General features: G+C 39.9%; 1 protein-coding gene across 9 annotated transcripts in view; it reads left to right on the plus strand.

Annotated features, from left to right (window-relative positions):
• LOC111842318 (forkhead box protein P1-like) overlaps positions 1-23,520 on the plus strand; it is a 62,461-nt gene that overhangs the window by 10,936 nt on the left and 28,005 nt on the right. For 2 of the 9 annotated variants that reach the window (XM_023808811.2, XM_023808810.2), the window contains exon 3: positions 13,001-13,146. In XM_023808811.2, the coding sequence (XP_023664579.2) occupies positions 13,012-13,146 (135 nt within the window). In that variant the 5' untranslated portion in view covers positions 13,001-13,011. Of the gene's footprint in view, positions 1-8,760; positions 8,995-13,000; positions 13,147-16,168; positions 16,509-20,520; positions 20,872-23,520 lie in introns of those variants that run through there. The other 7 variants (XM_023808808.2, XM_023808807.2, XM_023808817.2 and 4 more) reach the window with 7 other exon arrangements.

The raw sequence follows: 23,520 nt of genomic DNA on the forward strand, positions 1-23,520 counted from the left end.
GTGATGACAGTGATCTGAAGTATGAGCTTGATCTTCATGGAAAAAGTACATGTTCTCCTGCTGCCTGTCCGTCCATGACATGTTTCACGCTACATGGAAAAAAAAATCCCAAATGAAGACAATTTTAAGTTTGTCCCATAGCAGTTCTTCACAGTCGATTATATTTTAATCCAATTCCTGATGTTAAGTATAGATTAAATGCTTTGGTGGCATTGTGTTGGGGGAAAATACTGTATAGATTTCAACAGAACTGGTTTACAGTGTAACTGGATTTTGGATGCAAAATGTCTTTGTGGAACTGTTTGGTTGAAAATGCATATCTCTGTGTTTGGGTGTGCGCTATAGTGTGAGAATTCCACCCAGGTCGTAGGTCAGGGTGCAGTTAGGTAATTTAGTGTGACCCAGGAATAGGGGCAAAAATGCACTGCAGGGGGCCTCGGGGGTGTACAGGGCTCCCTGTGCGACTAGTTTTCTGCCTCATTTTCTGTTTTTGCTGCCCTTTTTTCTCCTCTGTAAAGTACCATGTATAGTAAGTTGAGTGTATTATAACCCCCCAGGACAGGTGAAGGTGCCCAGGGCCCTATAAAAATACCGGGGTATCTGGTTTATGCATGCTGACTTGCTAGTCACCACGCCTCACGAGATGCACCGCCCTAACCCCTGGATCATGCGACGTGACTAGTCACTGCCTGTAAAGATGCAGTGCGTGGGTCTGGTAGCTCCATTGCAGTGAGATCACTGGTCGTGGCAGGCTACACGCTCCGTTAAAGAGGACAGGTTACAGTATCTGAAGGGCGCTCATTAGGGAGAGTCAGATGCTGCTGCTGCACGGTAACCAATCCTAAGTACTTGCTTATTAAGGAAGACTGGGGCACTTTTCAGCTGGAAACACCACTTTTTTTTCACAAACAACTGGCATGTGTGTTGCTTTAATCAGCAATCAACTTTTTTTTAAGTGCCAGTCATCTTTTATTCATTTTATTTTGTATCAGATAATTTATTGAAAGTATTTTTACTTCTGCAAAGCGAAAAAGTATACATATGCATTAATTAACCTAGAAAAGGCAGAATTGGCAGAATGTTGCTGATAGGCATGAAGCAGATTTGAAACAGATAGGGGTTTGGTTGTTTTTGTTGCGCTTGTCAGTGGTGGGTAAATGGCTGGGTCTTTTAGCTTATCAGACATCCTTGCGGTATGGGTTTAAGACTTGGACTGTTTGCTGACGTAAGCACGCGTGCCATGCTCTGCTCTCTGCTCTCCTGTGGATGTCTGCTGATGCCCTTTGACCTGCTTTGCTCAGACGCTAATGATCACAGCTGATGCTTTATGAAACCTGTCCTTGAGTGTTATCTTGTGAGGTTGGGGGGGGTTGTATGTGGTGTTTGGGATATGCAAACTGAAAAATTTGTTGAATCTGTATAATTGATATTTGTAACCCTGTTTTTGAGCTATTGTCAGTTTTTTTTTTTTTTTTTTTGGGGGGGGGGGGGGGGTTTGTCAGCAGGATTGTAGAGGATTACATTTGTTTTTATGATGTTTAATATCCTTGTCCTTCAGTAATGCCCTACAGTGTGCAGCGGCTGATGAAAATGCACTTGACGCTCTAGTGAAGGAACTGTCAGACAGCCAGTGCTGTCTCTAGAAGTTATAACTTTGATGCATCTGAACACACTCTACCATGAGCCAGTGTGTGTGTCTGTGTGCATGTGCATTTGTGTGTGTGTGCGTGTGTTTGCGCATCTGTATATGAGCTGTGTGTGTGTTTGTGCATCTCTATATGAGCTGTGTGTGTGTTTGTGCATCTCTATATGAGCTGTTGTGCGTGTGTGTGTGTATGTGTTTGCATCTGTATATAAGCTGTTGTGCGTGTATGTGTGTGTGTTTCTGCATCTGTATATGAGCTGTGCGTGTATGTGTGTGTGTGTGTGTGTGTGTGTGTGTGTGTGTGTTGCAGGAAACATCCTCAGGATGTTTAAAAAAGCACTGAGCTGTCTGGTTACTTTTACCAGTCTAGGATTTATTATTTTAATATTTTTTTTTGAGGTGGGGCAGAATCTAAACCTGAAATAAGTCATACTTCAAAGGAGCGCCATAAACTCCTGATGTGTCTGAGCTGAAGCTGCTGAATAAGATCACGTTCCTTTGCATCTGAGAAGGAACCGTGTGACCTCTTACCTCAGTAGTCTTTTATGGTGGGCAGTAAATTAAGCAGTAAATTGTTTAATTTACTACAGAAAACCATTTTTCTTCAACGCATATTTTCAAATTTTCTTGAAATTTATGCTGCATGTTATTGAATCAGTTTAGAAACTTTCCCTAAAGTCTTTAAAAACAAGCCCTGCAATGACATTAATTTGGTGGCGAGGTTATTTTCTGTATTGGGAATTTGCATGCTCAGTTCAGTACTGAAACATAGCTGTCTGACATGGCTCAATGCAGGGAAATGCTGCCACACGCCAGCAGCCAAATTATACTGTGCACTTCTGTGAACCCCTCTGCTCTGTTTTTATGCATCCTCAATAGCTCACTGCAGAAATTACTTATTAGCTAAATGGTCTCATTTGGTGAATTTATTGCCTGTTTGTTTTAAAGGTAATTGCTCTCAAACTGTGTTGAGCTGTAAAAAGTTATTGTTTAGCACGAGGATTAAGCCTGTGATTCTGGAGCCCTTTATAGAAATGCTGTTTTTCTGAGCCTTAATGACCTTGACAGCCCCCCCCCCCCCATCCACTGTATTTCTCTGCAGCACTGAGCACTTCTGGCAATTTCTGCTGGTTGAAATTTAAAATATACCCATTTGGATTGTAATCTGTTCAATCAACACTGATTAAAAGCAAACCAGAAATGCATTTCTGTCCATGATCTTGCTTGCATGATTGCATGATAAGATCATTACAATGCTGTTCTGTCAGTGGTCATTGGTGTACCGATATGTAAATGTGGTTTTTCATGCTGTTGCGTGTGTACATGAGGGTGTATATATGTCCAGGTATACCTTACCTTGTGGGGACCAAATGTCCTCACAACGTGATGAATACCCATTTTTTTTACCTTGTTAAGTTTCCTAGACCCCATATAGGAAAACTTTATAAATTTTTATAAAAATCCTAATTCAGGGTAGGACAAATCTGCCTTATTTGTGTATTCTGTTTATAACGAAGGTGAAAATAACGGTCTTTTGTTTATTAAATTCCATTTGTTGATGTTATGAATTTACACTTTACGGTAAAATAAAGGTAATCAATTTTGCCACGTTGGGGGAGTGGGAGTTGGGGGGGGGGCATGGAGTTTTTTGCCTAGGGCCCCCAGGGTCTCTAGAATCGTCTCAAATGAGTCATAGTGTCATATCACATGACCTGGTCACCTGACCTAAATACAGCAGAAACAGAGCGTTTTGGTCACTGCACAATTTCATGTTATTTTAGGATCCTTCTGATTTTCTTGTTTCCCGATATTATTTGTGCTGGTGAAAACCGCCACCAGATTAATTACTCTCTGACTGCTGAAATTATTACTGATGTCTCCTAATGTTGCATGAGAGGTGCTGAGATATGAGGTTATACTGTTGAAAAACAAAATGTCTGGTGCATTTGGTCAGTGAGTTTGCATTGTAGTCCTGGACTTTGCTATTGGACCTTGGAAACTCCCAGTGTTTCTGTAGCTCTTTGTTCCTGCATGTACCTTTAGTTTTACTCTTTTAAATGTTCCCCAAGTACTAATAATTAATTTTAGTGGCTTGTTTCATTACTTTTGTAATTTCTACTTGCACTAAAATGAATCAATTTGATCTAATAAATTCAGAACTGTTTGTATACAGTCATGTGAAAAAGTAAGTACACTCCTTAAAATTCTTTCATTATCGCAGTCAATATTCAGTTAGTGGTTCATTGTTTTAAAGCACCTGGTCAAAGGGTTACCTGAATCTGGGTTAACACCCACACTCTTACAATTTAAATGGAACTTCAACCAAGATCCAGTTAATTGTGCAGAAGTAATTAAAATGTCTTTGTGGCCAATATTCCGTTATATAATTTTTCCATAGATTTAAGGCTCTACAAAGCGAGGCTAATTTATAATAAGGCAGCATTCACGTTGGGGGAAAGAGACATCTGGTGGCCTGATAGCTGCTAGTGATGAGGTACCTGCTGGGGCAAAAGTAGCAAATGAGGTCTCATTGAAAAGACATGACAGATGTTCCTGACCTGTAACATACTACAGCAAGAAGGATGGGCTTCGGTAAGCAGTGTCTTGGGTTATGCTGCCAAGGGTAAAGAATTGTGCTTCCTTTAGACACACCTTTGATTTATTCACACTGAAATATTGTATTTTTATTTAATCTAAAATTGGTAAAATTGTCAGATATATTGACATGAAGTGAAAATCAAGACTGTAACAGTCAATCAGTCAGTCTTTACTTATATAGCACTGTTTTAACCACTTGATTTACAATTTTACATTTACATTTACATTTTAAAAGAAGAAAAATAAAGAAATTAATAATAGCTTACCTTCAGTGTATAATAAAATATTAAGAAGGGATTTGCGTGTACTGATGAGTCATCCAACTGATTTCTAGCTAAAAATCTACAACCGCAATCTTATCAAGACAGTCGTATTCTTGTATCTTACCACTGTGTGGCCACTTCGCAAGGTGCTCTTGCTTGTTAATACAACCTCCAAACAGCAAATCGTGGCTGCAGCGCTATTTTATAAAGCATTCAGTCAATCAAGAGGCTGATTATTAAAATAAATAAAGCATGTGAGCTAAGATATGCTGAGTGTGGTGTTAGGGTTTCTGCTAGGTATAGTCATTCCAGAAATTTGGAAACCATGCCTCTCCAGGGATTATTGTGCACCTCGATGTCCAGGGGTAAACAAATAAACAGAAAAACATCAAGTTAGCAACAGTCCTGTGGCTGAAAACACCTTTTTAATGAGAGTGGTCAGTGGAGAATGAATAGACTCCTTAAAGCTAACAGGACCATAGCACACATATCAGTTCTGTGCAAGAGTGGTGTGCTGAAAGGCATCTCTGAACACTCAATTTGTTGAGCCTTGAAGTGGAATGTCTATACCGAGCTCCCCTCCTGTCAGCTAGGAAATACAAGATGAGGCTGCAGTGGATACATGATCGTCAAACTGACCAATCAGAGTAGGGCAAAAGCCACATCTGACAAATCTTAATTTATTTTTGCGGCATGCCAATGGCAGGGCTAAAGTGTGCAAAAGCAGCCTGCATCCATCCTTGTAATGGTGTGTGGGAAATCTTCCTGGCAGACGTTATGCCCCTTAATACCAGCTCTGCATCATTTGAAGGTCACAGCTAGTACAAAATTGTTTCTGACCCAGTGCGTCTTTTCTTGGCCACAGATGGACACTTTCAACAGTAAAACATGCCGTGTCACATCATCTTAAGGTGCTTCCAAGACCGTGACGGCCAGTTTGCTCCAATGGCTGCACAGTGCTCAGGGACCTCCAGACAGTTCACATTTTTGCTCTCTCCAGGGAGCTCCCGGGCAGGGAGATGGGAGGGAGCAAAAAAGTGGACCGTCTTGGGGGTGCCATTGAGAAACAATGGCCTCACTCCCAACATAATAGAGCCTTTGGGATGAGCTTAATTAGGGGGGGGGGATCCAGTATCCAGTATTTTGTTGCGGGACATTAAGTTTTCTTAAAAACTAAGTGTACTGCACAGTTTTCATAGTTTCATTTTATTTCGCTGGGGGAATCTGTGGGTCATAACACAGACATATTCACTCCCCTAAAGAAGAATGCAAAACAGTAATCTGTTGAATAATGAAATGGCTTCTTGAATATAAGGGCATCTCTGAAGACAAAGAACTGTTAATAATACAAATGCTTTGCCATCTTCTCCCAGCGGACCAGTATCAGGTTCCCTGCTGTGTATGACTCCGTCTCTTTGGACCTTCTGCTTCATCTCTTCAAGCAGCACGTTGGCACTGGCAGCTAGGAGCACTGCAATGTCTGCTTTCAGGCTTTTGCTTTGGGCCCTGATGTGCTCAAAGTGGCTCCACCCCCAAGCCTGCACTCCCCGTATTCCCAGTGTTTGTGTTGCCCAGAATCTATGTTTATGACATGTTAGCCAAGTAGTATGTATAATGAAATTGCAACATTGATGCATTCTATATCCTCCCGAGACCCAAGGAAAAAAGTGTCTTTCAATTTTAGGTTATTTGTCTTTGGGGGGGAAATAAGACATCTTACAATTTAGAGTTTTTCAAATTTATTTTTATTTTTAATTTCACAGCATGTCCTCTTTAGTGTACAACAGGAATAAATACGTTTCCTTACATCAGTGAAAAGATAGATGCAAAAGCAAAATGTCCACTACAATGGACATAAATGAATGGGTGGGGTCTCAGGAGGATATAGCTGTATTTTTTTTCATTATGGTCTTAATGATGTGAAGTCTTTTTGTTAAATGTGAGAGGGTATATGTCTGAGTTTAAATAAAATGGCTTATAATTTAATAAGTTTATGCATTTATTAACATAAGAGAGAATCTAATATGGAATGACTTACTTGGGAAAGAAGAGGCATAAATAAGACATTTGGATATCAAACTTGCAAAAAGGATCGTCCGTAGAGAGGGGAATTTATATTTTATTATGCTCTTAAAGGGGCTTGTGCATCATACCTGGAGAGACAGTGAGGATACGCTTCCGATTCATTAGAAGTAAGAACTGTCCAACCTGATTTGTAATGCATATCAAGTACAAATGTAAATTTCACTCTAGTAATATACTAATCAGATGTTAGTTCAAATAAGACAAATAAAAAGGTAAATTAGTGGTACAAACTGCTGTTACTGTGTTGGGATCCATGTAAACCTAAAGCAACGTAATATTGGACAACAAAGCACTGATAATCTTACTGGAGGTTACTGTGGATTGGCATGTGTGTGATGTCAGTGCTTTCAGTGATTTACCGTTGGATCTTCATTTGTCATATATTAAGATCAAACATGTTTGGTTGTTTTAAACAGGTGTGGTTGCACAACAGATCACGTGGAAAGAGGTTGTTTTGGGGGAAAATGGCAGGCTGAGAACTTAAATTAGTGAAATGTCTCAGAACCTCTTGAGGTTAAGAGAATTTAAATAACATTTTCACATGAATTCAACTCTGCTGTTCTAGTTCTTAAAACATCCTAAAAATCGTACTGCTTTTTAATGCTTTATGTTTTTTTTAAGCAGTGATGGCTTATAGTAAGGGTGGGTTCTTGGTGTTGAGGAGTGTGTAGAAATTTAATGCACTCGAGCTGACAATACATTTGACCTTCAACTGAAAAGCTTTTCATTTTGCATCATCAGAAATAGAGTGGCTGTCAATGATCAGTTTCCTGTGGTGGCCTTTAATTAGCTACATAAATCTCCACCATGAGAGAGATAACAAACGTTGTGTCATTGGATGGAATCTTCTCTCGCATTTGTCTACTTATACAGAGTGACTGAAGAAGGATTGCAGAAAGGAAATGACAGCATGCATTACTCCTTTGGCATAGCTGCTCTGCCAAATGTGTCATGGTGAACAATGCCCCTATATTGGCACTATAGTGTGATTATTGTTCTCTTTCATGAGTACACAGCTTCCTATTAACATGGACACATGAAGCACTACCACGCTAAAGTGGAAAGGTCCATAAGATTCTGCAGAGTTTGGCGCTACAATGCTAAGCTGTTTTCATTTGGCTATTGTAGCTTAGCGGTTATCGGAGGGACATCACCCCCTGGTGGGGGGGCTCTATTCCTGCCCCTGGCTCCATGTGTCTGGACTTTGCATGTTTTTCTTGTGTTTGCATGGGTTTCCTGTGTATAGTCCCGTTTCCTCACACAGTGGTCTAGGATAATTGACGCCTCAAAATTTCCTGCCATAGGTGCTCATGTGCGGGATTGTGTGCCCTGTGATGCACTGGCATCCCTTCCACGGTGTCCTACTGCCTCCTGTCACGAGGCCTCCTGATTACTCTGATCCTGTAATAGATGAGTGGTTGTGGATTGAAGATATCAAATAGTGATCATACCTCTTGTACATGTATCACCAGCAGGACATAAGCTTGAGTAAACAGCTCTGTCGGTTATTACAGGATCACATCCTTAGCTTCAGGGCCCGAGAGGTGTTCTGCATATCCTGCAGGCTACATGCAGTAGATCTCAGGAGGGCAAGGCCTTCAGAACTGTGGAACCTTCATTTGATACTTTCAGAAATAGGGTACAAATATTTCCACCAAATACGCTGTCTACTCAACCTCTATGATGTGTGCTAGGTGTTCCAACCTTTGAGGAATTTCGTTCCAGCCAATGGCTTATATCCCAAATCGGTGCGTCATCAACGCTATTTACAAACTGTATTTCTTTCTTCAGTTTTTCAGAGTAGTTTACCTTACATTGTGCTTCAGGGCAGAACTCTCCACCGTTGCAAGTTTGTGTGATGCGCCAGGAAATATAACACAGGCCCTGAGCTTTTTGCTGTGTGTAGCACAGGAACTGTTTGTCTTGAGCTTTTCCCGGGTGTTTATTTTAGTTGTTCCTTGTTTGAGTGAGCCTGCATCCCCTTCAGGCCTGGGCTGTATCGCCCACCACTGATGTTTACATTAGCGCTGTTTTTGAGTGTCACCCTCCAGTCTGTCATGCGCTCCGCCTGGTTAACGTTAAAACGACATTTGAAGACAACATGTTTGTTTACTAAAGTGAAACCGGTTTGTTGTAGCCATGGCAGCAGTCCGGTTTGAAGCAAATATCTGGTGTGCATTTTCCAGCTGAGAGGGACTGTGTGCTCGTACCAGAAAAATGTGAAAGCTCCTGTCTATCGATAAAAATTGTGCTGTAATAAAGAGGAAAGAATGAGTCTTCTTTTGTTTGCAAGAACTGAATTTTTTTCCAGTCATTGATGCAATTTCAATTCTTGTATAAAAATAAGGGTTGAGGATTCTTGGCATTAGGAAAGCCATGGTTGCGAAATGTGCAGTGCGGAAGGTAAGAGGAAAGTGCCTCTTTTTTCTACGTGGTATTTATTTCTTTAATGGATGTGGTGATTTATGACAAGCTAACAGTTAGCCCTATCTCAGAATATTATAAATTGGTGTTACCTGCTGCCATTACTTTACACATGGAATTATTAGCCTACATATGATTTTGTTCACTGTGTAATATTTTTTCAGAATATTGTTCTTTTAGCTAGACAGGCACAAAAATTTGCAGGCCTAGTAAGATGTAAAGTGTGTGTGTCTGTTGGGGTGGGGCATGTGTATGTATTGAGGTCAAAATGTCCCTACAGTGAAATCCTGTTATTTTGACCCTGTGGGGACAATTTTCTAGTCCCCACAAGAGGAAACTCAATTTTACAATGCATTCAAATAACTAAAATAGCCTATAGACTTGTATTTTTTTTGTTACTTATGTTTGTTAGTTATGGTTAGGGCTGGATAGGGGTTAAGGTTGACATAGTTTGGATTAGGGTTATGCTCATAGAAATGAATAGAGAGTCCCTACAAAGATATAGATACCAAGTCTGTGTGTGTGTGTGTGTGTGTGTGTGTGTGTGTGTGCGCGCACGTGCGTGTGGGTGTGTTTTTAACTTAAGCTATCTTGTGATAAGACCTGTCACAATTATTACATAATCGCCTGACCGCAATTTTTTGTATAATCATTATAATCGTCTTCATTCTTCTGTATAAAAATAGCCCGAATTGTCATATTTCTATAACTATTTCCATTTCATTTTGACCCACGCTTGTTTAATGACATCATCTCATTCCAATTCAGAACTGATCCATACCACCTGTCCTTACTTGTACCTTGCATGTCTGCGCATGCGGTGCATTACACTTCACGACACCTTTTACCACTGTGCCTGATTTGTACCACTCCCAGCCTGATCCCATTAGTATGTTTTTCCACTACTTCAGATTCATAACGGGCAGCTTATGAGTGATCTCCACCAGCCCGGAGTATCAGCCGCGTATTCCGATTTTGGATTCTTTGTGTTCCGTATTTATTAAAAGTTCTGCATAGCGTCTGCACTGTCTGACTGTGTTTTTGCATCTCGTTCTGGTGAGATGACTGTATATGTTCCTGTCGGCTGCCACTATTATGCTGCAGCAAAGTGAAAGAGAAATTTATGTTATTTTGTCCATTTGTTTCTGATCCGACTGCTTTGGAGTGATACAAACAGATTATTTCTTGTAGCGTAAATGCGTACATATTTTACATGAATTTGCGCTGTTATGACAAGAAATTACCGTGCATTTATGTGGCTAATTTGTACTTTTTTCATGGTATAAAGGCTAAAATGTGCACTGACTTCTTGTCATGACAGCGTGAATGCACATAAAATAAATATGCATTTGCGTACCAGTTATGTGTGCCACTGCATATAAATATGGCTGAAACAAACACAAAATACACCAAATTTTATGTCAGTTTAGAGTGAACCAAAGCTATATGTATACCAAAATACCATGTTGTTGGATAGCAGCAATTTTGACTGATGAAAATACAAACTAACATTTCAGATATGGGATATTTAGGTAATAAGTGTTAACCCAAAATCTGGAAATAGATTACTGGAGTGAACACTTCAAATGACAAGCAGAGAAAATGGATTGTTTTAAGTCAACGAAATCATTAATCCCAGGTGGTCTATACATGCTTTACAATGCAGGATTTCTTGCCAGTTAACTTCTCAGATTTAAGGTACCCCAGTTTAAATGGATTTTATCTTTGTTCACATATATTTTCCCTCAGACTACCTTAATTCCGGCTTAGTTTGCTGCAAATGTAGACTATATGATTTGCAGTAAAATGGCAGGATGAGCACATCAGGTGGTACAGACATGCGAGGTAAAATCGGGCAGGTGAATCGGATCAAGTAGCGACAACACTAACTGTTTAACTTCTTGTTTGTTTAGTTTGTCGTATCTGGCCAATACATTTTTTGTTTACAAAGGTTAAAAGGCAAATGCAATTTTTATTTATATGTTCCAATATTCTGTATTAATTTCTTCATAAGGTCTATGTGTAATATTAAACTATGACTATGATGAACTGTGTAATAGCATTATAAAATGAACAGAAAAAGACAAATCGTTAATCACAATTATTTGTACGACAATTAATCGTTGACTAAAATTTCATGATCCTCTCAGCCCTGTGATAAAAATTATATGCTTCCATTAACATGCGTGGACACAGCTAATTGCAAAAAGGTCTGGTTGCATTGAGTTGTATACATATCACAAACTGTGTGAGGTTCAGACTACAGTAATGTATTTAATATCCAGCTAAAGTAAATATCTTTGTCTGAAGATAAATTAAAGGACAACTTTTAGTTGTATGGTTGAGATGCTTAGATTCTCTATGTGTTATTGTATATATAAAAGGCATAGATGCATAAGCTGAAACAAAGAAGTCATAAAACTTATTATGGCCATTAAATTATTACACATATTAACAGCCTGTTCAGTCAGCTGAGGATGCATCCAAACCACAAGGTGAAGAAACAATTTCCATGTGAGCTCTAAGTTACTGATTTCAGAGGAATTTTAGCAATCCTGTTTTCAGTTAATAGTAATAGAGGTGTTTTTGAAAAGGTTTGCAGACAGGCAGCTTCAGAGGAGGGATTATTCTAAAGGACTATTAAAATACTTTCAGTAGTGTATGAAATCACTGAAATAGGATTAGCTGAAATCAGATGCATTTAATCACTGAAATACGATTAGCTGAAATCAGATGTATGAAATCACTGAAATAGGATTAGCTGAAATCAGATGTATGAAATCACTGAAATAGGATTAGCTGAAATCAGATGCATTTAATCACTGAAATACGATTAGCTGAAATCAGATGTATGAAATCACTGAAATAGGATTAGCTGAAATCAGATGTATGATATTTTTTCACTTCCCAATGCGACCTGTAGATCTTCGCTGTTTATACATCTGGAAATTAATTTTCGGAATTCATATTAAACAAGGTAATGGTGGAAATGAGAGTCTCTCTCAGCTCTGGACACCTGCAGTATTCCATTGTGTGTAGTCTTTGTGCCTCTGTAATACTACTGCGCCTGTTTGTAGATAGGATGATGAAGTTCACTTCACTTCACCTGAACCTGTGTAATCAACAAAGAAATAACTTTATGATTTTACGTATTATATTCTATTCCTTATTTAATGTAATTATGGGGGCAGAGGGAGTTTTGGTTTGATTTGGTTCAGCTTACCCCATAGTTTATTTCCAGCCATCTTCCCTTGGTCCTCTTTCCGATATTCCGCGTCCAGTAAATGAAATGGGTGGAATATTATAAGGTCATGAAGTAATGGCCTGACAAGGCTGCAGTATGAGCCTGAGAAAAACAGAAGGTGATTATCTCCTTTCAGACTGAGAACATACCACTAGGCTCTCCTTGCAGTGTTATTTTTGTTTTCAGTTGACTTTCCAGGATGCTTGTGTGGCTGAATTTTAGAAATGTCAGTATTTTAAGTGTTTTTAAAAAGAGCATACTCTACGTGTGTGTGTCTTTTCCCGCATATGTGTAAATAGTTTCAAGTAGAATGAACGAGTATCTTTTTCCACTGCAAAACAAATCATATTGAAACATTTCATCGTATTGTTTTTCTGCATTTAATTTCAGTGCCATCTCGCAGAGGTCGGTAATTTCCCCTGCTTTTGTTGCCTGGCCAGCCGATACCTCCCCTTGACCCGGTATAGATGTGACCGTCACCAAGCTGGAAATAAAACAATTTATTACCACGTGGAAAGAAAGACTAAGCACACACCTTCCAGCAAGTCAAAGCGCTATCAAAGATGAGCTGTGAAGTCAGCGAAATGCAGGGCTGGAAAACCTGCAATAAGAGAGAGAAAAAAACAACTTTGTGGACGGAAATGACACGTTTACCAGTTGGCTGGGGTTAAAAGGAGCCCAGGGTGTCTCAACAGTTATTCAGCAATTATTTCACCCGTGGCTCATCTGGGCTTGTTTCAGGTCCTGAAGTCATGATGCATGAGTCTGGCACGGAGCAGCCGGGGCGGAGCAGCTACGACGGGGCCACGGCCGAGGCTGATGGGGGCCCCGGGGCCACGGGGGAGTCTCCGGAGGCCGAGGCTGCGCACATGCAGCCGCATAGTCAGGTAAGCCAGCAGACCCGCAGTCCAGACCTGCAATGCAGCACACATTCCTTCTCTGTGCTTGTCTGAAAGTTACTGAAAAGGGCGTCTGTTACTAGAAGACTGGGTGTGTGACCACATATTCCCTTCATATGTATTACTTTAATTGCTTTCTTGCTTTTTTCAGGGAAAATTATGATGATTTTCTTTATTATTGCAAGTGGTTGATTGAGGTGTGATATTTTAGGTTGAGTATTCTGTTCAGTAGTGCTATGCCATGAACCCCACCGGGTTCGACTTGACAACCACCTTCCCAGGCATAGTTTGTTGTGGTGACGGAAATGGAGTTAGACCAGTTTTAAAAGAATGTCCTGTCCATCTTGTATTGTCACTAGTGTTCAGAGTTGGGTAATTCAGGTCCGGAGAGTAAAAGTCCAGACCGGGATTCTGTTTCAACCAACCAGTTGAGTGACTGTGACTCTCAACTGCTCGGTTGAAACAAAATCTTGGTCTGGACTTTTACTCTTCGGACCTAAATTACCCAAGTCTGCTAGTGTTTGGATGCAGAATGAGCTCCCCGAAAGACGGAAATTATAATGTCTGCTTTTTTTCAAATGCATGGAGGGCAAATAGTTTAGTAACTCTGGGAGCAATACGCAACGGTATGTCCTTCTGTAAGTCTCTGCTTGCATAATTTGGGAAAGTATGTGAAAATTGTAATAAAGGTCATTGAGTATAAAAATATCTATCTTTTAATAGGATTTTAAACATTTGAGGTAAAATTGCAATAAATGGCACTTTATTGGGGAAAATGAGCATTTAAAATTTTGTGCCGTAGACTTTAAGACTATGACAAATCGCATAATGCATATCATCGTGTTGCACTGGCACCCTAACGAAGATCCAGAGTTACAGCGATGATTGTCCCGACCGCAGAACTTTGTCATTTGCGGCTGCTTTTTACTCACACCTCAGTTTTGACTCAAGTGTCGAGTGACAAATGAGTGTTGGTACGTGTCCCGTAACCTCGCCACTCCTCATTCTGGGCTCATTCACATTAGTTTCGATGTGATGGCCCCCGTTCACATCGTCTGTCTCATTGCCAGATGGGGCCGCGATATGCTTGCAGAGCAACACCGAAACGTGCGTCAATCCTGCAGCTCCGCTTGGGACTGCCACGAGCGGTGGTTGAGTGAACTGAACCGTCGTCATCCTTTTCTGGAATCATGCTCAGTTTTGCTTTGTTTCTTCTGCTGGATTTATGGGTATTAGTGCTGGCCAGTATACTGGTTCATCCAGTATGCTAGTTTTATTTTCCCTTATTGTATTAATTTTTGATATACTACTATACTGCTGCTTCAGTGTGTGCCTGAAAATTTGTACTAGATGTAATATAATTAGGTCTGCAATGAAATGCATACCGGTAAAGCAAAATCAATATTATCAAATTATCACAGTAATGCTTATTAAAATCATGGCAGTTAAGCAAGCATGCTGTTACCAAGCTAAATATACAGTAATAATAACTGATGAACAGTTATAATTAATATAACATATTACTATATAGCTAAATATACATGATTAATCTAATAAAACATGTCAGTGATGCAATTCTTATGACGCTACATACGCCGTTACAATCAATACAACGTGTCACTATTGAGCTGAATATCTAATAAAATAAAATAATCTAATAAAACATGTTAGTTATACTATCAGGATAAATGTAAATGGTTTTATATTAATTAATAAAAACATTATTTAAAAAAAAAAAAATCATCCATTTTCCGTAGCTGCTTATCCTATTCAGGGTCACGGGAGGTGACACAAATTTTTGATCATACCACCCAACAGTAATAGGTATCACTGAGAACACAGACAGTGTAGCAAGGAAAACGGTTAAACCATCTGTATTGCAACTTGTGCTGGGTGATTGGTTATTTCTTTGACTATCTTGATTTGTGGAGGGCATTTTTAAGCAGTACTGTTAGAGATGCGTGATATTTTGGTTAACGTACAAGTATCGGCTGATATCCATTCAAAATCACGATAGCTGTCATTTTTATGTGTAAGTCTTGCCCAATATTGCCGGCTGATAATTACTCTTTATCAGTATTCAAAGCCAGCAGTACCAGAGCTAAAGACACAACTGCTAAAATAACAGGGATGATTGCATTGGTGAAGAACGAAGAATTTCATCAGCTTGCTCACTACTTTGAAGAGGTTTCAAAGCACTATCCTCCAACATCTTTATACTTCATTCAGTCTTTCATATTGATCTTTGCTTTCTCTAAAATAATAATAATGATAAACATGTAACATCATTTTGCTAATTTGTGCTGGAATGTTCACCACGTGTCACTGCCAACACACCACCCCCGCTTAGCATGTGGCTTAGAGATTAGCCAGTTATTGGTATCAGTATCAGCAACAATGCACAAAAATATATCTGTTAGCGGTATCAGTCAAAATTTCTATATCACTGTTACCAGTAAGTAAACTAATTTTGTTATTTTATTGAACAGCTCTTATAGTCCCTAACCAAGGTTGTGGAATGTACAACCAAGAATGTAAACTGTAAATGACTGTTCACCTTTCTTATGTCAGCATCTGTCCCCTGCATCATTACTGATGTGGTTACACCAGAACGCTGTCTTTGATGGTCACACTTAGCTCAGATGTTGGTGGGTGGCAAACGCCCCCATTTAATTGTGCCACCACTCCAAGGTTAGAGCCGTTGTTCGTACTGTGTTTGTTTGCTTATGGGGCAACTGTGTTACAGTGTGTGCTCAGCTAGCTGTGATCTTCGTACTGCCAATAAAAAGGTTAGCCTTGGCCACAGGCCAATCACTCTTATACCTTATGGATACAGTGTACAGCTGAAACTTCACAGTCCAACAGCTTAAACAAAGCAAACCGCAATGTCCCTGTTGACTAAAAACACAAACATGTATTTCTTGTTTTTGGTGTGACACTTGCCGTTGGTTTTCCAGTGCTGTTTTTGTTATTTGGTTGTTTACATGGGCAGACATGATGTCATGGATTGAGCGTCAGCATATAGTGTGAGGGTAATGCCCAGGGTTTGTCATCATTCATGCCATTTCTTAAGACCAAGTATGCTCCATTCCTATTATGGAATATAACGTTTCGTTTGGATAGCACGTATGTCAGGCAGCATGTGTGAACGCGTTTGAAATCATGATTGCTTGCAGCAGTGTTTTGTGCAGACACTCCAAGTCACGCATGTGTTTGCGGGAACTTTTGAAGCTTTGAGAGACTTGGACAGGAGAATGCTATAAACAGTGTCCTGGCATGCATTTTTGAGTTGTAGATCTTACTTCTCCTGGGGAGAAGTATGAAGGCCTCATTCCTGTATGAATAAGAAGGTGAGATGCCATCCGAACCACTGGATTTGATTTTAGCAAGCAGGATGTGGCACTGTTAGCGTAAATGTATGTTTTCATGAGATGATTTTTCTTCCATGTCCATTATTCCATAATTCCTTCCAATTATATCTTGGAGGCTACTGCCTGAAGTATGTAAGTGATCTGTGGACATTTACTACCCATCGAGATTCGATACATTGCCACTCACCTGATTCAACTGTGCTAACAGTTTGTAAGCAGTGTGCACTGCGGTCAGCTATTTAGAACAGTTCTCTTTACACTCAGCCGTAGCAGCGATGAATTAGGAAGTTGGAAACCCTCCACTCTACTATGCTTTCATATATTTTCCATAGCTTTCATGTAGGTGCATGCATGTGTGCCGGCAGGCGTTTTGTCATGATTCAAACTTTGTTGGGTGGGGACAGTCTTCTGGAGCCAGAAGAAGTTATGGTGCTGTGCTAAATGAAGCCACCTGCTCACCAAGCCATTTGGAGCCTGGGCTGTACTTTTGGATTTGTGATTCTAGGTGAAGAGCTCTATCTGCCTCTGTTGTACTTTTACTCCTTTTCTGTATTGAGTAATTTTCCCTTCAAAAAGTTGTGGGGCCATTTCCTAAGAATGATACTTTATTTGTCATTTGTACAAGAAGGTTGGGGTCAGAATGTAGGGTTAGCTATTTTGCTGGCACCGATGCAGCAGAATTTGGGCCTTGATTAAGGGCACGTGTGCATTGATTACTGTGCCAACCATGAGAGACCCATAGAGCCATGCAGTTTTTAATCATGGAATTGTTAAGCATTTTTTAAAAACTTTACCCAAGATAAATATTTCAAGGAGAAATCTGATTTAATGCAAAGAACAGGGAGTGATTGTTTGTTTTTTTGACGTTCAACTGAGAGTTTATGTTTTCTGCCTGGTGGTTTGGAAAATCTTTTATAGGTTATTTTATCATATTTGTCATATGTAAAATGCTTTACTGGAATATTTAGTTGCCATTTATCAGAAATCTTGCGGTTTCTGATATGTATATTGCGTACACATGTAAAACACATGCTTCCATACCCACTGGTCATCTGATGATGTAGCCACACGGGAGATATTGACTGGAATAGGAAAATTAAATATCTTTATCGCATCATTTATTATGCTCAGGTGCTTGAGGACCAAGATGCTCATTTCACTCTTTAGCCGGCTGTCTGCTCAACTGGAGCCATGGCAGTTTATCCTTCTGCTGGTCTCCAGATGACCTGGGTGGTGGGGGAGGGGGTGTTTGGGGGGTTCATGTTACACAAGCCCGTAGCTCTTCAAGCCATCTCGGCTGCTGGTGTCACATTCAAGGTGATCTGTGCCATTCAAGTGGAGGATGTGAGTGAAAACAGGAACATGAGGTTGAGAAAAATTAGCCCCCTTTAGGTTTTTTTTTTTTTAAACATTTTTTTCCCTGAAATGTAGGAAATATACAGTAAGTGACTTGTCCACATCCATTGTTTTACCAAGGTCTGTATTTCATTTTTTTTTGAAGACCATCAATTTCTGCAGCTGTCATCAGAGTGTAATTTTTTTAAGGACATTTTCAAGTATTCTCATACTGCAACTGAAACGAAATGCAAACACTGGTAAAGTGAAACAACATGTACACTTTAATATCGAGAAAAAAAAACGAATGGAACGGGACGTTCTTACATTTTCAGAATGTGCAATCATCTTGACATTAGAGGACGGTAAACCTACTCACTGAGTACAATTCCGGCTGATTTCAGTGTGCTGTGACATCTCTCGTAACTCCTTTATCGTGGGAGTCTGTACATTCGTTTGCCCTGCTCAATAAAAGTGCAGAATACCAATATGCTAGCTGCTTATTCCATCCTAGGAGTTTGTAGTCTGAAATATAAGGGCTTCATTGTCGAGCAGGTGCCTGCTTTTCAATAGCTTACATCTGTATGCCTACACCGCTCTGTCCGTTTATCTTACAAAGCTTTCTGCCAGGCTGCTTCTATGATTTGAATCCATCTCCTCCTGGTTGCATGTTCTACCTGTTGGTGTGTAAAATAACGCATCAGTTTCCCTCTTCATTTTTGCTGGGTATTTTTGGCTTGGTACCTAAAGTACAAGTACTTAGTACTTGGTAGCTAAAGTACTAAGAGGTCTTAAGGATTACTACTTTAAACTGTTAGGTTACTCTGTATTATCATTGCCATTATTATTGCCATTTACTGTCTGAATATCAGAATCAGAAAACTTATTATGCCGAAGTTCATTGTTTGTAGTACTTCACATTACACAAGCATACAAGAAAATATAAATAGATAGTATACAGTACCACATACAACAATCTCTGTGTAAAAATAAATAAGAATGACTGATAAAGAGCAGTGTTTCCCCTATCTTCCAGAAGCCCAGAAAGATACACCGTAGTGACAAAAGCTGCACACTTTGTGGATAGTTATCATAAAAATAAATGTTCCGATGTTTAGTTCAGTTGTTATATTAATTAACTACTGTCATTAAAAGAAACACTTGAACTCCCCCCCCCCAAAGCTGTAAACCTAGGGAATGGGAATGACTTGCTACAAGAAAGTATGGCTTTCCCCATAAAATTGCTAAAAGAATTCAATTTGTCAATGTGAATTCATTTCATTTTGCAATTAAAAAATATCTATCTTACTAACTGAACCACAGCATTGGTTGTTTCACGGGGTGTTGGTCTCGACAACATGCGCGTTAATTTTCCTTTTGAACCCAGGATAAATACAGCCCATAGACCCCCACTGACACGGTGCTTCACTGGGAGTCTAAGGAAGATTCATGTGCGCTTTGTCTAAATGGACAATAGACAAAACCATATTGGTGAATATGCTTTGATGACATGTTTTCAAAGCCTACAAAGACTCTGGGAGTCTGAGAGCTTCATACATAGTTTTTGCTTAGGCAACATTAATTGCACAGATAAATTTCCATTCAGATATTTTAGACAAGACGAGATAAACTGCCATACCGTAGCTTAAACAACAGCTGTAATGCTTCAATAGGCAGCAAATTACACAATACTGCCCACTGCGAGAAGTACTACGGATTGCAGTGCAGACCCCTGTTAACTGGAACTCCTGTTAACTGGAACTCCTGTTAACTGCGTACCTTTCATACAAATGCTTGTAACACAACAGTTCTCCATATACAACTGAAGCATTGTAGTATTTATAAGTACTGCTTTTGTCTGTGCCTAAAAATTTAGATTATGTGTAATATAATTAGGTCTGCAATTAAATGCATATTGGCAAAAGAAAATCCTATAATATAAAAATAAAATTATTGATTTGTCATGATGATAACTATTATAATCATGATGGTTAAGCAAACATGTTATCAGTTAAACATACAGTAATAATGAATAAAACATGTCTATCTGGAGCTAAATATATGGGTAATAATCAATACAACGTCTCTGTGGAGCTAATTATATAGTTATAATCCATAAAATGTCACTATCTAGCTAAATACACATTATTAATCTAATAAAACATGTCAGTGAAACAATTCTTATCAAGCTAAGTACACAGTTATTATCAAAAAAACATGTCTCTGTCCAGCTGAATATATATTAATAATCTAACAAAAGATGGCAGTTATACCATCAAGCTAAATGGAAATGGATTTTTATAATGAATAATAAAAACACACCTTTTTAAAAAGATTAGTACATGTATTTCATTGATGTAAATGCTTGCTGCCTTGGTAAGGGTTATGCTTTATACTTTTGAATCTTAGATACAAATATATGTGATTAGTTTTTGTTAATACTGCCCACTGCTAGTGCCCCATTTCATCCACAGAGAATCACCGTCAGTATGCTGTCGCAGTCCAGGAATGGGAGGGCACTCCTGTATTGGGTACTATGGGAAAAATAAAATAAACAAAAAAATTCAGCTGTGGCTTAGAGAAACGGGAAGAGCCAGCTCCTCCTCCACAATCTGCCGCTTTTGTAAAGCCAAGACAAAAACAAGAGAAGCTGCCCAACTGTCACATTTTCTCGAAGTTGCCGACTGAAAGCTATAAGGTGCCTTAGCGGTACGAGTGCAGCCTGGGGTGACCTACAGACCCAGGGGCCGGCATCTGCGGCAGGGAGAAAGGGCCACACCAGATAGGTCTGCTTTATAGTCAGCCATGAATAATCTGCTTTACTGAAACGTGAAGCACAGGAAAGGGAGTGCTTGTTTTGAAATGCTGGGTACAGCAAAGAATTATTCATGTTTCCTGCCTCGGGTGGTTTGGAAATCAGTGTTTATAGATTATTTTACAGCTTCAGCTGTGCTGAAGGTTTGCTGGAATAGTGACTTTGTGCCGTTTTATCAGATTGTCAGTGTCGGTAAGTTACTTTTCTGTTTTTGCAGGTACATATATATCATTTGTTTTGAAGTATGCTGGTTATCTGACTGCTTGCAGCTAAACGTGGAAGAGGAGGTTATTAAAAAACAATGACGAGATGAGAGAGGGACCGAGGGGCACTGGGAGGATAAATAACACTTTATGAGGACAGGAGGTGTGAGCCCCCCCCACTAACTACCTGCCCCTCAGCTGGTTAGTGATTGATCTATCCGCATGACATCATCCCCTAACCTCTTTTGTCTGGATGGTCTCCAGCTGCCACACTGCCTGTACAGGCTCTGCATGCCCCAGCCAAGCCAGGCCGGGTGCTTCTGGATTTCTGCACAGCTATTCATATTTTCAGCCTTTCCCACCTGTCTCTCATTCAGTTATTCTCTCTCACTTTATCTCTCATTTTGAATCTGGTGGCATTTCATGTTGATGTAAGAAATGACTCAGTTTCAGTATGCCAAAAAACAGCTTAGCTGTTTACTCAGATGTTTAACTGCTGCAGATCTGAGCTTCAGAGGGCTGCAGTAGCCTGTGTTGGGTAGTTTTGTGTGTGTGTGTGTGTGTGTGTGTGTGTGTGTGTGTGTGTGCGTGCGCCCGCGTGTGCATGCATGTGTGAGGGGGTCATTTTTCAGCTGCACTCTGTTTCCTGCTCCCACGCAGCCGTCTGCCTGCCCTGTGTGGTCTGGGGAGTTTTATTGGGAGGGGAAGGGGAAGAGGGAGCGGTTCGAGCCACTCGCACATTTGCCCAGTGAGCCTTTTCCTGCTGAGGAGGATGTGCCTTTAAATAGATGGAATACCTACAGTGGAAAACTTTGAGTATTGGTTTGTTATGGGGAAACATGAAGCATAAACCAACGAGGAGTGATGTCTTTAATATCCGTGAATGTTGGGCACTGTGTAACCTTAAATGTCTTTGAGAAAAACAAAATATCAGTTATCAGATGGGGAAAAGATTCAATGAAAACCCATTGAAAGCAGTTGACTTAGGACAGATATTTGCATTATGTTTTCTTGCAAAGTCATAGATTTAACAGGGTCTGAGAGTCCCAACTTAAAAAAAAATGTTATTTTTTCTTTGCTGTTGTGGGAAGTCATTACATGATGTCTACACTAAAGGAATTCTTGAAGTCTCAGAAGTAGCCTGAAGCAGATGAATAGTCCCCGCTGAAGTCATGTTGTTTGTGTCATGAAGCAGTGAAGTGATGTTTGTCTTCATTCTGGCCCTCTGGAGTTGTTTTTTATCAAAGCAGGCATGAAACTTTTAGAGTCAGTTCTCCATGCTGTTAAAGCCTTTCCTTTAAAAATCACCACCCCTCTATTTCTAAATGAGCCTTTCGGCTTGAGCTAATCAGAAGTGGTTCATTCTTACCCAAGACTGTGTTTCCTGACTGAAGCTGTGCACCTCTGTCTATCATTCTAATTCTAATGTAGGAGAAATTTCAAGGAGCCCTTCAGTCTCTTTATGTAGCATGTCCATAGCGCTGGGCACATGACCCTTGCACCTTAATGCCTCTGTCTGGGCTTCAGTTTAGGCTGTCTGGCAGCAATCACAGTGGGTTGGCAAAGCCATGGGAGGGCATTGCCTGACAGGAAAGGCAGCCAGGGCAGCAGAACAATAGAGGGAGCAGCCAGTGGTCCAGGATGGAAGTGAAAGGTGTGGACATGAATGTGAAAGCCCCCCCACCCCCCCCCCCCCCCCCCAACTTAGCAAGAATCGGCAGCGTGTTTTGTGCCAGGCCTGCTGCACAGATCCAGGCATGTTGAGTTGCTGGGTCCGACCGCTAATATCTTGTCAGTCGGGGCAGCTTCTTGCTTTGCCTTTAGGTTTTGTAAATTCCAAAATTGTCATTTCACAATTGTTTAAATAATGGTTTTATATTGCTTTATACTATTGGAAAGTTTTCTCAATTTTTTGGTAAAAGTTCTTTGATCTTTCATATAATCACTACCCATCTTTCAATCAGTTTGATATGAGGCTCTGTCAAAATATGTAGTGCAGTAAGTAGGTGTAGACTGATGACACATTTCAGGCAAGCGGTTTATGAATGAAGAGTTTTCTTGTGTTCAGAGGCCAGTTAATGGACTTTAAATGATTGAATGGGTGAAAGAGAAGTGGGGCACTGAAACTGGCTTTAGTGTAACCATCATGAATGATGAATGTGATCACCCCAGCATGTCTTCATTGAGCAAGGAAAATGGCTACAACTGAATGAAAGTAAGTGTGAGTTTAACTTTGATTTTCTCACCCGCTGGAACTGAAGACTTCTACATTTAATCATGAAAGACCCAAAAAAATATCCCCTTCTCTCAATTTTAGGCTGACAAATCAACCTCTGACCTGGATTTGCTGATTAAATGTGAAAATGGCTTTCTATTTAAAACTACCAGATCCAAAACCTGGCTTTAACAAGAAGCACGTTTGATAAATATGACACATTTGCCCAGGAAGCATTTGCTTGTTCTAGGATAGGTCCTGTTTTATTCAAAAGGTAAATATTTATAACTATGTAGTGAAATACTCCAGACAAGGAAGGAAAATGGAATGTGTTAGTGCTTCTGCCCAAGGAAGAGTGACATCTTAGCTGAATGAATGTTCTGTCATGTAATGATCTATACTATCGTTCAGGCATTTAAAGGA

Source organism: Paramormyrops kingsleyae, chromosome 6 (genome assembly GCF_048594095.1).
Source record: "Paramormyrops kingsleyae isolate MSU_618 chromosome 6, PKINGS_0.4, whole genome shotgun sequence".
Classification (NCBI taxonomy): domain Eukaryota; kingdom Metazoa; phylum Chordata; class Actinopteri; order Osteoglossiformes; family Mormyridae; genus Paramormyrops; species Paramormyrops kingsleyae.